Source organism: Canis lupus, chromosome 27 (genome assembly GCF_048164855.1).
Source record: "Canis lupus baileyi chromosome 27, mCanLup2.hap1, whole genome shotgun sequence".
Classification (NCBI taxonomy): Eukaryota; Metazoa; Chordata; class Mammalia; order Carnivora; family Canidae; genus Canis; species Canis lupus.
In genome coordinates this window covers 14,315,181-14,329,833 of record NC_132864.1, presented here as the reverse complement: position 1 = coordinate 14,329,833, position 14,653 = coordinate 14,315,181, and the positions used below count along the sequence as shown (strand labels likewise).

The window sequence follows — 14,653 nt, the reverse complement described above, 5'->3', positions numbered from 1 at the left end:
CCTTTTGAAGGCCAACTCAACCACATGGGCAGAACTCCCAAGACAGGAGAGGGTGGCTCACCAAGCAATGCTGGAGACACACATGATCGTTGGACTCCTGAGCAATCCTAATCGCCTCCTGCAGGGCAAGCTCTGCCTGCTGACTAGAAGCAGACTGAACATTAATAACTCATTAACAATCACAAACATCTCCAAGCAATGTAACAGGAAGGCATCTGTACAGTAATTCATCCCAGTAGGCCTCTGGGTTAGAAGTTGTCAACAATGAGCTTTTTTCATCAGGGGCACTTCCCTCTCCCAGGAGCAAGAAATATTAACATAAATGACACAGAACATGTCCTTTCTCAGGTGGATTTCTACTATAAAGGGCAAGAAGGAATGGCTTTTCTTGATCTCCACTCCTAAGATTTTTACTTTAGTTGTCCCCCCTGGGAGGAGAGGTGAGGATAGGATACAATATCTCACTTTTCACTGTATTCCCTTGCCCATTATGTGAATTTTTTTTCTTTTACAAAGGCATTTGATACTTCTGTATTTTTTCAAAACTAGTTAGAGTAGTTTAAGAATAATCACTTCAGAGATTTTTTTTTTTTTTTCTGCTGACATGGTTCCCCTCCATCTGGGATGTCTCCCTAATCTCAAGTTCTATGGAAATTCAGCCAACTATCCTTGGCCCCACTGAGCTCCCACCTCTGGAAACACTCACAGGAATGCTATCTGTAATCCACCTTGCAGTGCTTAATTAAATACTACTGTGTATCACCTTTTACTTACTTAATCTGTGTTAATTTTATTTCTTCAACTCATTTACAAACCTACAGAGGGCAAGCTCTTAAATTTTGGGTTTCCTGGTGGCAAGTCACAGAAAAGAATTTCTGTAAGTGCAGAGTTACAGAAAATCAAATCAGAAATTCAACGGGTATCACTTATTTAAGAAAAATTTACATAAGGAATTTTCTTTAAAATTAGCATTAGCTTCACATAATCCATTTTAATTGGGGAGAGCTGAATTGTCCTCAATAACCACTTATTTAAATAAAGAGACCTGATACATTTTTATCTATTTTACATTTCTTTTAAATTCCTTTCAAAGCTGAGATGCAATAGGACATAAGCTACTGGAGGGCAGAAAGCATATCATCACACACAGACCCTCAATAAATATCAGTTAATTTAACTTTTTTGAATATCTGAAGACCAAATAAGTAATGTTAAGTTTTTTTTAAAAAAAGATTTTGGGGAGAACTGTATAGATAATATGCTAAAACTAAAGAGAGATTACTTTTCCCAGGTAGGAAGAAAAGTTAGATCTACCCAATGGTAGCTCTCAGGTAGATTAAAGACCACTTTAAATCTCTATTCAAATATTAAGTTAACAGAGGTTAGGGAGGGTTGACCTGCTACCTTATTATTTAAACAGACACTTCCAAATTGAAGGAGTGATCTGTGCATATATCTGGAGGAATATCCCTTATGAAAACAACAGCACTCTCTAACCTCTATCCTCATCTATCACCTTTAGGTATTATGTGTAATGTTGTTTATTCTTTATCTCCCCAACCATAAACTCCATGAGAACAGGGGGTTTTTCCCCTCCTTTTACACTGCTGTACCCTCAACACCTAACACAATGCCTGTTACACAGCAGATGCTCAATAAACAAGTATACCAATTTTCAAAAAATCCTCACAATCCTATAAGCTAAGGGACAAATATTTATACAGGCTCACAACTCCAAGACTAGAAACAATGATGCATGGACTTGAGTAAATTAATTAGCAATTAATTTGATGCAGTTAGCCACCTCTCCTAATGTAAATATATAAATTCTATACATCAACAGATTACTTGTATCCAGAAGGCAGGATACAAATTTCCAAACCCTAGCAGAAGCTGTTTTGAACAGAGAAATCAGTCAGTGGTAAACACTACAAATGATGTTGCTATTGGGGCACTTGGGTAGTAGCTCAGTGGTTGAGACTCTGCCTTTAGCTCAGGTCATGATCCCGGGGTCCTGGGATCGAGTCCCACATCAGGCTCCCCGCAGGGAGTCTACTTCTCCCTCTGCCTATGTCTCTGCCTCTCTCTTTCTGTCTCTCATGAATAAATAAATAAAATCTTAAAAAATAAAATCATGTTGCTATTAGGAGAACATAAAAAATGAAAGGTCCTGATTAAGAGGTTGTGACAGCTGGGCAGACAAAAAGAAGTTGATGATCAAAAGATAACACAGCATCTCATAAAATCATGGAGTTTGGAGCAGATTTGAATCTTTCTGAGTCCCACTATCAATCTGTTGCTTGAATTCCCTTACAGACACACCTGGTCTAGGCTTGAGACCTTGACACTTCCACAGAGGTTCCATGTGGGACCACCTTCCTTACCATGGGCAAAGCATGGCCCTTCCCTTGCACTTCCCAGTTCTAGTTCTCCAGGAATCATACCCTGAGTCATCTACACTGTCTTCACATGGCCTTTCACGACACAAAGATGCCAAACACATGCTTGGCTAAATCATTTTCTCTCCGGGCCCACCATTCTCATATCCTCCCACAGTTTTTTGTTTGTTTTTTATAATATTTATTATTTATTTATTCATGAGAAACAGAGAGAGAGAGAGAGAGAGAGGCAGAGACACAAGCAGAGGGAGAAGCAGGCCCCATGCAGGGAGCCCAACACGGGACTCGATCCCGGAACTCTAGGATCACGCCCTGGGCTGAAGGCAGGCGCTAAACCGCTGAGCCACCCAGGGATCTCCTTTTTTTTAAAAAATAATATTTATTAATTTTTTGTTTGTTTTAAAGATTTTATTTATTTATTCATGAGAGACAGAGAGAGACATGCAGAGAGAGGCAGAGACATAGGCAAAGGGAGAAGCAGACTCCCTGCAGGGAGCCCAATGTAGCACTCGATCCCGGGACTCCAGGATCAAGTCCTGAGCCAAAGGCAGACGCTCAACCACTAAGGCACCCATGTGCCCTTCTCCCACAGTTTATATGACATGGCTTTGAACACCTACAAGGAGACTGTCCCCCACACAAATTCCAGCCTATGTTCCTTTTAAATGTGACAATCAGAAATTGATAAGCTAACCCATACATCAAGGGTTGCCGAAGTCTCAATTGAACTTTGGATGCTATATTTCCATTAATACACCCAATAGTTTCTATTCAAAATACCTGTAGCAGAGACCACATTTCTCTCAAAGAGGATAAAGCCACAGGGGGCTTTATTGACTCTTTCAATTAATAATTCTCTACTTTTTCAAAATTAGTTACATTATCTCATTGTTTCCAAAATAGCTTCCGTGTTTTAAGTTTTTATCCACATAACTCTATTTACTGAATAATAATTGGGCAATTTTCCTAGTCGTATTCATCAAAATCGTAAGCATATCTTAGCAATGGCATAAGCCAATGTCACCCCACTGGGCTGCCTGAATTTCATCCAAAAGCACAAACGTTCGGCTTAGTAAACTGTACAGTGTTTCATCCAGTCCACTACCACTTCCTTTTGGCTTTTTGAAACACTTAAATAGCTTTAGTATCCCCATTATTACCTCCGAAAAATCCTTTTGGGAACCTCTGGCCTAATGACCTAATTTCCTTTTAATTCAACGCCTGTTGTTCTTAGAAGTAATGACAGAGGTCATGCAATTCGAGAGTCATGCTCCACAGGGACACTAGGGGGCAGACTGCTGAAGCAGAAGTGGAAACTCCTGTCCAGGGAAAGCTTCCCTCTTCACAAGTTACGGACAAGCCCAGGTCAGAAGGTCTCTCTCTTTCCTTCTTTTTTCTCTTTCTTTCTCTTTCTCCCTCCCTCCCTTCCTTTCTCTCTCTTTTTAATAAAACAGCACTTAACATATACATCCCAGTTAACGCCTGAGAGTCACTCTTAGGTTCAGCGGGGACAGACCTACGGACTCACTAGTGACCGAAGCGGCAGTGCAGGGCCGCCAGGTTCAGCGCCGCGTATCTGAGGCTCCGGCCGTAACCCTCCTCTCCGTTACTTTTGCTTTCGGCCCCGGTAAGGATCAGGCGATCGAAATAATGAAGGAGGCTGTGTGTTGAACTGAAAACATCTTGAACTCGAAGGTTGTTTAAGTAGCTGAGATAGTGCTGAAACAAGAAATAATCCATGTATTTTAAATGGTCGGGCTCAGAGCGTCTTCCTGACTGCAAACACCAGGGTCCCTCCACCAGCCCCCCAGTAACGCGGTTCAGCATCATCTTTCCCCCACAAGCAGGATAAAACAAGTTTCCTCCCTAAGAGTCCCCAAATGAAAAATGGGAGCCCCATTAGGATTTGTGTCAGGGTTTTATCCTAAATATACAAACACTATGCCATTGGTTATATGAGCACCCAAGGGTGATGGGGTGGGGTGGGGGTGGGGGGCACCCACCCAGCTTGGGTATTAAGGAATACTGTGAGCTCAAAAGTAAAGGTTTTTTTTTCCTGAATTCACATAAAAATCATAGAATTAATTTCTGTAAATGTCCAGGTCATAATACAGTGAGTCTAACTAGTTTACTAAGGTAATTATCGTGGGTTTTGACACTAGTTTCATTTTGTTTGATTCACTGAATTAAACTTCCCTCCAACTGGCATATCCCAGTTACTACCGAGCAAAGCAGATGTATTGCTGCAGGAGAATAAAGATGTCAAATCCAGCTACTATCTAGAAAGTTAAAGAGAGAGAGAGAGAGAAGGTTTTCAGGGTAAAAATCCAGTAAGGAATGGAACTATTTGAATTAAAAAAAAAAAAAAAAAAGAAAGGAAAATAATTTTTAGCCCCAAAACTTGAAGAAAAAAACAAAGTCTACTCTATCATTTACCCAAAATTTGGAGCCTCAGAGAAACGATGCATGAATGAGAAGAGCAATAGACTGAAGAAAACTCTAATGGCCTGGGGATGAGGGCTGGGAGGGAAAGCTTCCCTATGGAGGCTTCTTGACTTGCCAACCTTTCCTTCCAAGGAACAGGGCCAATGGGCCAGTCCTCATTTGCATGGCTCTTCAATGTAAAGAGTAGCCTCATCATGGCTTTCCAACTCAAATGACTCACCGCTTCAGCAAAATCAGGATTAAATTTCAACAAGTTGTTCAGTTCTTTCTGCAAAGATGCTGGAGTGAGGGCTTTCGTCTCATCATTTTTTAACAAAGAAGCCTGAAATTTAAAAATGACAACTTGGTGGAAAGAAATGGCCAATAAACATATGGAAATGCATACTAACCAGCATCCTGATTATGGTCTTTTCTACAGCTATTTTCTCCTCTTGACCACACAAAACACTATTTCCTCTTCCTGAAACACAGAGCCTCCCAACTACCTCTCCCCAGTCACATGTTCCTTGCATTCCTTGCAAACTCCTATTCCTCCTTCAGACCCCACTTTAGACTTCAGCCACTTGGTTGTATCACCTTCTAGACTAGGTAAGGTCCGGTAAGCCCCTACTTGGACCATAAGGCCCCTGCTTATGCATTAACTCTTCCTGTAGTACCTATCAAACTACATTAAAGCACCAATGTGACCCCACCCCGGACTGTGACCACCTCCAGAATCGGTAGTGCATCCAGCACTGCAAAGGGCCTCATAGCTCTCAGCTATCTGTTTCATGTAGATGGTACCAGCAATGATCATACAAAATATATAAAACTAGTTCTAAATTAAATATTAGTACTTAACTTTGTTACAGACACTTCATTTTTACCTAAATTTTTATTTAGAAGTTATTAATTTCTAATTTCATTTTAATTCATTATATCATTATAAAAGATACCAAAAACATTGGAAAGACACACAGGGGAAACAAAAATCATGTGTAACCCCTCCACACAGAAATAATACTGTTAATAGTGTCTTATTCCAGTCTTTTTTTTTTCCAGTCTTTTTTCTATGTGTGTGGGATATATATGTGTGTATACATACAGGTATACACATATACCATATTTTTTACATATTAGAACATGGTATATCATTTTACTTTCCGTTCTTTTCTTCTAATAATATATTATAAAGTTTATCTCATCAAAGTCTTTGAAAATATGATTTTTAAAGCAAAAGTAAACTGTGACTGTCATGTTTATTGCAAATAAACATGCTTATTTTCTCATTTATTGTTTGCCTTTTAGTTTTGTTGGAATGTGTTCTGACATGCAGACGTTTTTAATTTTAATGCTGAAAAATCAAATGATGATCTTCCTACATGTTTACTTCCATAGCTTTTATGTTTAAAAAGTCTTTCCCCACTCAGAGATCAGTTAAAAGTTAATATGTAGTTCCTTCTGGTCTAATTAAAACTTTAAATATTCACATTTACCCTTTAATTCATCTGTAATATACTGAAGTATGAGGATCTAGCTATATTTTCTCCTCCATACTTAACCAATTGTCTAAATGGGTTTTTCTAATCTGTTTGAAATTCATCTGCAGGGGTGATTTCTATCACTTTTCATCTAGACCTAAACATTACATTTTTCTGCAGAAAGAAAATTAATAACCAAATTAAAGAAAATTAGAAAAATAGAGCAAAATATCAAAATTCTATGCTTGAATAATAACATGGGAGAAAAATATTTGGCTTTGGTTACCAAGCAAATGAAAAAGTATGGCTGAAAAGCACCATCAAGAAATGTCTGGTGTGAAGTGTACTGATGTCTGCAACTTGAAATGCATCAAAAATGAAAGATGAAATGATGGCTGGATAAGGGATGTGAAGGTATATGATAAGCTCAGAGCAAAATAATAATGTGGTGGGTATATGGATATTCACTAGGCAATGCTTTTCAACTTTTGTATTTGAAAATGTCCATAATAAAATGTTGGGGGAAGGGAAGTAAGTCTTTTTTTTTTTTTTTTTTTTTTTTTTATGATAGTCACAGAGAGAGAGAGAGAGAGGCAGAAACACAGGCAGATGGAGAAGCAGGCTCCATGCACCGGGAGCCTGATGTGGGATTCGATCCCGGGTCTCCAGGATCGTGCCCTGGGCCAAAGGCAGGTGCCAAACTGCTGCGCCACCCAGGGATCCCGAAGGGAAGTAAGTCTTCCAAATCACATCTTTGGGCTGTGTTAGTCACACACTATTATAAAATCAGCATGCATCATAGCTTTTTTTGTTGTTTTTTTTTGTTTTTTTTTGCATCATAGCTTTAAGAAAAATAAAATCATGAGGCACTTGGCTAGCTCAGTAGAGCATGCGACTCTTGATCTTGGAGTTTTAAGTTCAAGCCTCATGTTGGGTGTAGAGATTACTTAAAAATAGAATATTATGGGGATCCCTGGGTGGCTCAGCGGTTTAGCACCTACCTTTGACCCAGGGCGTGATCCTGGAATCCCGGGATCAGTCCCGCATCAGGCTCCTGACATGGAGCCTGTTTCTCCCTCTGCCTGTGTCTCTGCCCACCCCCTCCTCTATGTCTATCAAGAATAAATAAATAAATAAATAAAATCCTTTAAAAAAATGTAAAAAACTATTTTAAAAAAAATAGAATCTTAAAAAAAAGAAACAGAAAAAGAAAATCACACACAAAATCAGAAAGAACACACAACCACCACTGTATAGTTAGTGAAGAAGAGAGGACAAAGAATAAGAAATAATGTAAATTCATTAATAAGCCTAACAAAAGAGGCATATGTGATGACATATAATTTGTTTTTATCGGGATCCCTGGGTGGCGCAGCGGTTTAGCGCCTGCCTTTGGCCCAGGGCGCTCGATCCTGGAGACCTGGGATCGAATCCCACGTCGGGCTTCCGGTGCATGGAGCCTGCTTCTCCCTCTGCCTGTGTCTCTGCCTCTCTCTCTCTCTCTGTGTGACTATCATAAATAAATTAAAAAAAAATTTTTTTTTAAAAATAACAATTTGTTTTTATCATTTTTAAAGACTTTATTTATTTATTTGTTTGAGAAAGAGACAGAGGGGGATACATGGGTAGCTCAGTGGTTGAGCGTCTGCCTTCAGCTTGGGGCGTGATCCCGGAGTTCCGGGATTGAATCCCACATTGGGCTCCCTGCATGGAGCCTGCTTTTCCCTCTGCCTATGTCTCTGCACCTCTCTGTGTGTCTCTCATGAATAAATAAGTAAAAATCTTTAAAAAACAAAAAAGAAAGAGAGAGAGCAGGGGGGGAGGCAAAGGGAAAGAGAGAGAAACGAATAGACTCTCCAGTAGACTCCTCGGTGAGGGCAGAGCCTGACATAGGGCTTGATCCCACAACCCTGAGATCATGACCTGAGCCAAAATCAAGAGTCAGATGCTTAACTGACTAAACCACCCAGGTGCCTCTCCACAGGATTTGTTTTTAAAAGTTTGTGATAAAATAACAGAATTAACATACCTGTTGAGAAAGAAAATATTCTGCTTGTTTTTGGGAGAGAGGCCCACTGCAAGATACCTCTTCTTCTCTGGAAAAAAATAAAACAAAACTACTAAGGAATTACATAACAAGGATGGGTGAACTAGGTGAGGGGGACCAAGGAGCACACCTGTTGTGAGGAGTACCAAGTGTCTTATGAAGTGTTCAATCACTATATTGTACACCTGAAACTGATACGACACTGTATAGTAACTAACTGAAACTAAAATAAAAATTTTAAATGGCAAACAAAAAGGAATTACACAACAGCAAGAATAGTAAGTCAAATAGCTTTATCAAAAAGAGCTCAAAACCTTTACAATTAATTCTCTCCTCTCAGGAATAGAAAAAACATGGGATGCCTGGGTGGCTTAGTGGTTGAGTGAGTCTGCCTTCAGCTCAGGACATGATCCTGGAGACCTGGGATTGAATCCTGCATTGGGCTCCCTGCATGGAGCCTGCTTCTCCCTCTGCCTGTGTCTCTGCCTCTCTCTCTGTGTGTGTCTCTCATGAATAAATAAATAAAAATCTTAAAAAAAAAAAGGAATAGAAAAAAACATAAATAAAAATTGATATTGAACAACCCGCCAAAGTTCACACAATATCATTGTGGACAGTTATAGACCTAAGTTCTACATAGTGTGATCTTTCCACCATGCACAAATCTCGTGGTACCCCTGATATAAAGCTCTGCAGTGGTACCCCCTCAGCTTCCAGGATAAAGTCCACACTGCTTGCAGGACAGGCACAATGCTCCATGAGTGGCCCTAGCTGCTCACTACCTCTCACCTTTGCCTTTTCTTGCTCATCCATGCCCCCGGCCTGAGACCTCCTCACAGACCTCCTATTGAGCCAAGATGCCCCCACTACTTCCTTGGCCTACAGGGCCATTGTCCCACCCAGCTGAACTGCAGTACACCATCCATCATTCAAGACTGACTCAAGTGTCATGTCCTCTGAGAATCTCTCCTGATATCTCTCACTGTAGCTCCCATTGTCTCCCAGAGAGGCTGAGAACAGAACCTATGCATTGCCACACCTGTATGCTTTTACTTGCAATTGGATGCCAAAACCCAGCACCATCCCTAGGACCAAAACAGGTACTCAGGGTTTGGGAAATGAATGAATGAGTGAAGTTTCTAACTCCTTGCTACAGATACAAGTTGTGGTGTACTCAAGAGCAGGAAAAAGTGGCTTCTCCCAAGAAATAATCATTTGCCTAGAAATTTACATCATGCAGAATCAACAAACAAGGAATATAGGGATATAAACCTAGGCTTGAGAAATCTATGCATGCACAACAGAAAAGTCTTATTGTGAGAGCAAAGTAGGAGTAATGCCCTTTTGCCACAAGACGCTGAAGAAATAGGGTTTTTTAAAATTTTATTTATTTATTTATGAGAGACACAGAGAGAGAGAGAGAGGCACAGATACAAAACAAAGGGAGAAGCAGGCTCCACGCAGGGAGCCCAACGTGGGACTTGATCTCGGGTCTCTAGGATCGCACCCTATGCTGCTGAAGGCGGCACTAAACCACTGAGCCACCCGGGCTGCCCAAGAAATGGCTTCTCTATAGGATTATGGTAAGTATAAAAATCAATATTTACTCATCAATAATGCTTTTATAAGCACCCTGCATCTAATGCAGTACTTGTCCAACTTTTATGTAAACGATATGTGAATGGATATTCTGAAGGAAAATTCTTCTGAGGTTACATATTGTGGGGAAAGTCACACACACTCTATCTTACTTGGAGATTCACGATGTATGGGAGAGAAATCCAACAGAAAGAAACTTTATTTACTTTGTTTAATGTACCATTTACCAGGATGCCTGGGTTGCTCAGTGGTTGAGCATCTGCCTTCGGCTCAGGGCATGGTCCCAGGGCCTAGGATCGAGTCCCCCATCTGGCTCCCTGCATGGAGCCTGCTTCTCCTCCCTCTGCCTATGTCTCTGCCTCTCTCATTCTCTGTTCTCTAGTAAATAAATAAATAAAATCTTAAAAAAGAGAATGTACCATTTACCAAACTCATTGAACAAAGAAGAATCCTTTCCTCGTACCTTTCAAGAAGCACTAGTATTCCACAGAAAACACTTTGGGAGATGCTGCTCTAATATTCTCTTGGTTTCATTTCTGATAATTATTACCTAATAATCCCTGGGGCAGTGTATCAGATTCTGCCATCATCAGAGCTGTCAAGAACCAGCCCCAACCCAGGTCTAACAAAGATTGGTGACACAACAGTGACCGGGAGGGAAATGGAAAACAAATTCACCAGCCAAGTTCTCAAATGAAAAACAGTTAAGTATCTGGGCAGTAAGGAGCCCTTTGCTCTTAACATGCGCCATAACCAAGGTAAACCCAAGGCTTGGAATAAGTATGGCTGCACATAAAAAGGCTGGAGATAGGTAAGAATCTGAATGAAACTGGACACACAGTACTGACCCTACTGCCTTTAAAGTCCACAATGGTCAGGGCACCCTGGCCAGCTCAGTCGGTATAGCCTGTGACTCCTACTCTCACAGTTTTAAGTTCGAGCCCCATATTTGGTGTAGAGATTACTTAAAAATAAATTTTTTTTTAATAAAATCTTAAAGCCTACAATGCTATTACCAAATGCTTTATTTCCTTAAACCCCATGCCCTGAAAATTGAGGGTAGCTTATAAGGAAAAACACATGACCAATAAGGTTAGTAGAGAAAACCAGAATCATGCAAAATGATTCTAAAAGAAGGGAAATACAGTTCCCATAAATGAAGATCAAATTTGGCTGTGGCCTCTCTGGTGGCAATCGTGGCTGACATGAACCAGCTTGGGAGGAGCAAATAAAAACACCAGGGCCCAAACCATCCTTTACGGACTCCTCCTGCTTCCTCAGGGCCCCAAAATACATGCAGGAAAAAAATAACTTGTGAGAAGCCACAGAGGTATTCAATTTAGGAAAAGGGCCACTCATTTGGGAAAGGGGCTCAAGGTTACCTTGCTTATAAATCCTACTAGTTGCTGAGACAGAAATTTAGACTTACTACTGATGTAAATCAACGACATCTAAGCTGGGTCCATGAATGGGCTTTAAGAAGTCCATGTACTGGGGTTCCCTGGGTGGCTCAGTGGTTTAGCACCTGCCTTCAGCCCAAGGTGTGATTCTGGAGTCCTGGGATTGAGTCCCACATTCGGCTCCTTGCATGGAGCCTGCTTCTCCTCTCTCTGCCTGTGTCTTTGCCTCTCTTTCTATGTCTCTCATAAATAAACAAATAAAATGTTTAAAAAAAAAAAAAAGTTGGCAAAGATGTGCATTTCTTTTTTTTTTTTTTTTTAATTTTTTTTTTTTATTTATTTATGATAGTTACAGAGAGAGAGAGAGAGGCAGAGACACAGGCAGAGGGAGAAGCAGGCTCCATGCACCGGGAGCCCGATGTGGGATTCGATCCTGGGTCTCCAGGATCGCGCCCTGGGCCAAAGGCAGGCGCCAAACCGCTGCGCCACCCAGGGATCCCAAGATGTGCATTTCTAATACGGACCCAGTACATGGCATCTGTCAGATTCTCAGAAGTCTGGAGATTACTCTAAGGGGCTTTAATCTACCACTGTAATTGAAAATTTTAAAATATGAGATCAACCAACAGAGGATTGTTGTTGTTTCTGAATACTCGCAATGCATAAAACTCCAGTCTAGGTCCTGGAGGACATACAATGTGTTAATAGGCTTACAAGTCCTGGGGAAGGCTAAGACCAGCCCAGGTGAGAAGATGACAGTAAGTGATAAATGCCAAATGTGAATATGACTCTGCACTGAGAAATGGGGTAATCCCTTGCAAGTTGGGAAGGAGCAGAAAAAATGATAAGGAAGAAGGCATTCCAGGAAAGGAAAACAAAAGATGAGACCCTAGACGGCCTGAGGCAAGGGATCCAAGCTGAGAAACTGAACTAAGGTCAGAGAGGTCAGCGGTGGGGCTCCTGGGTGGTTCAGTCAGTTAAGTGTCTGCCTTCAGCTCAGGTCATGATCTGCGAATGAACCCCTAGTAGGGCTCCCTGCTCAGTGGGGAGCCTGCTACTCCCTCTCCCTCTGCCCCTCCCCCAGCTTATGCTTTCTCTCAAATAAAATTCTGAAAGAAGAAAGAAAGAAAGAAAGAAAGAAAGAAAGAAAGAAAGAAAGAAAGAAAGAAGAGAAAGAAGAAAAGGAAGGAAGGAAGGAAGGAAGGAAGGAAGGAAGGAAGGAAGGAAAAGAAGAAAGAAAGAAAGAAAGAAAGAAAGAAAGAAAGAAAGAAAGAAAGAAAGAAAGAAAGAAAGAAAGAAAGAAAGAAAGAAAGAAAGAAAGAAAGAAAGAAAGAAAGAAAGAAAGAAAGAAAGAAAGAAAGAAAAAGAAAAAGAAAAGAAAGAAAAGAAAGAGAAAGAGTCAACTATGGAAGGTCTTGAACACCTAGTGGGGAGACTGTGGAATCCTTGGAGGTTTCTGAGCAGAGTATTGACAGAAGTAGGGGAGACGAGGGACTGGGGCAGGAACAGTTACCAGACATCCGAGGAGGAAGCAAGGACACCACCCTTCTGAAGGATGTGACCAGAGGGCGTGAAGCAGCCCCTCTCCCGAAGCCACAATGTTTTGTCTGTGCCTCCAACATGGCGGCTTGTCCCGTCGTGGAAGCTGTGTGTGTGCCGTGCGTTCTGGCATTTCCTCCCGGCTCCTTCATCACCTGGCTCCCTCTCCACCTGGCCCCTCTCCAGCCAAAACCCCAGTCCCTCTACCCCTGGGTCCCATTTCCTTTCAACGGCACAGACTTACTCTGAAACTACATTACTTACCAACGGCCTCTCTCTTATCTGACCCTCCCCACAAGACTCCAGGAGGACAGGGCCTCCTCCTCTTGGCTGACAACACAGCACTGAAACATGGTGCCGGGTACACAGGAAGCACTTGGTAAGTATTTGTTGAATAAATTCAGGAATTTGGGAGATTTATATTAAATCACTGGCAAGTGAAGAATTACCAGAGAATTTCTACTTCTGTTAGGTCCTTTTATTTTTTTATTTTTTAAACTTTTATTTATTTATGATAGTCACACAGAGAGAGAGAGAGAGAGAGAGGCAGAGACACAGGCAGAGGGAGAAACAGGCTCCATGCACCGGGAGCCCGACATGGGATTCGATCCCGGGTCTCCAAGATCGCGCCCTGGGCCAAAGGCAGGCGCCAAACCGCTGCGCCACCCAGGGATCCCTGTTAGGTCCTTTTAGAAGCACAGGGAAGCTGTAATTACAGGCGGCTTGCAGACCAGTAGCTTCCACTGTAGACTCACATAGGCAAATCCTATCAGCCTGCTCCTGACTGCAGGCACTTGGCAACTGCCAGCAAACAAAGCAGAGGCTCAATTTCAGTGTGCCCTCTCTTCTGTGATTGGACTTTTTTAAAATGATAAACATTTGTTGCCTGAATATTTCTTCCCTCCCTTCTAAATTAACATTCAAGGGGAAATGATCTCCTGGATCACACCCTGGGCTGCAGGTGGCGCTAAGCCGCTGCGCCACCAGGGCTGCCTCCGTCCTTTCTAATTTTAATACAAATGTCTAGGACAAGAAAAATAACTTTCATGAAGAAAAGAGACCTGAAAACATTCCAAGAACTTAAAAAAAAAAAAAAGAAAAAACATAAAGAAAGGAAGAATAAAAGGGCTAAATTGTGAAACTTTTCATAATGCAATAAAATATTAGAAAAGATCACCAAAAAATGAAATTTTTCTCTTTAACAAAGAAATAAATGTAAATATATTTTTAATTGAAACATATTCTATAAAATAAAAAGAAATCTTATTACAAGAAAGGTTATTTCTTTGTAGACAAAAAATTGTAATACTTAATTAGAAAAATATTTAAATAGTATATCTCAAAACAAATAATATATCTCCTTAATTTCAATGACAAAATTCAGTTACTGTATGTACACTATTTTCTAAAACTATACACCTTTTTTTATCCAGAAATGTCATTTACTGGAAAATTATGAATGAAATATTACATTGAGGGCAGCCCCAGTGGCTCAGCAGTTTAGCACCTCCTTCAGCCTGGAGTGTGATCCTGGAGACCTGGGATTGAGTCCTGCGTTGGGCTCCCTGGATGGAGCCTGCTTCTCCCTCTGCGTGTGTCTCTGCCTCTCTCTCTGTGTGTGCCTCTCATGAATAAATAAATAAAATCTTAAAAAAAAAGAAAAGTTTGAAATATTACATTGATATACATTTTTTAACCATTGCAGAGCATTCTGCTGCTATACATTGTAGGTGGGAAAACATTCCAGTTTTATCTTTGAAGATA

The 14,653-nt window shown here is 40.9% G+C and overlaps 1 protein-coding gene across 3 annotated transcripts in view; it reads right to left on the bottom strand.

The window, feature by feature from the left end:
- ANAPC5 (anaphase promoting complex subunit 5) overlaps positions 1-14,653 on the bottom strand; it is a 44,150-nt gene that overhangs the window by 20,637 nt on the left and 8,860 nt on the right. For all 3 annotated transcript variants that reach the window (XR_012019184.1, XM_072802457.1, XM_072802458.1), the window contains 4 exons: positions 8,334-8,400; positions 5,065-5,166; positions 3,928-4,118; positions 62-143 (listed from right to left, as the gene is read on the bottom strand). Coding sequence is in view for 2 of the 3 variants with exons in the window: in XM_072802457.1 (XP_072658558.1) it covers positions 62-143; positions 3,928-4,118; positions 5,065-5,166; positions 8,334-8,400 (442 nt within the window). In the remaining variant the exon portion in view is untranslated. The remainder of the gene's footprint in view (positions 1-61; positions 144-3,927; positions 4,119-5,064; positions 5,167-8,333; positions 8,401-14,653) is intronic.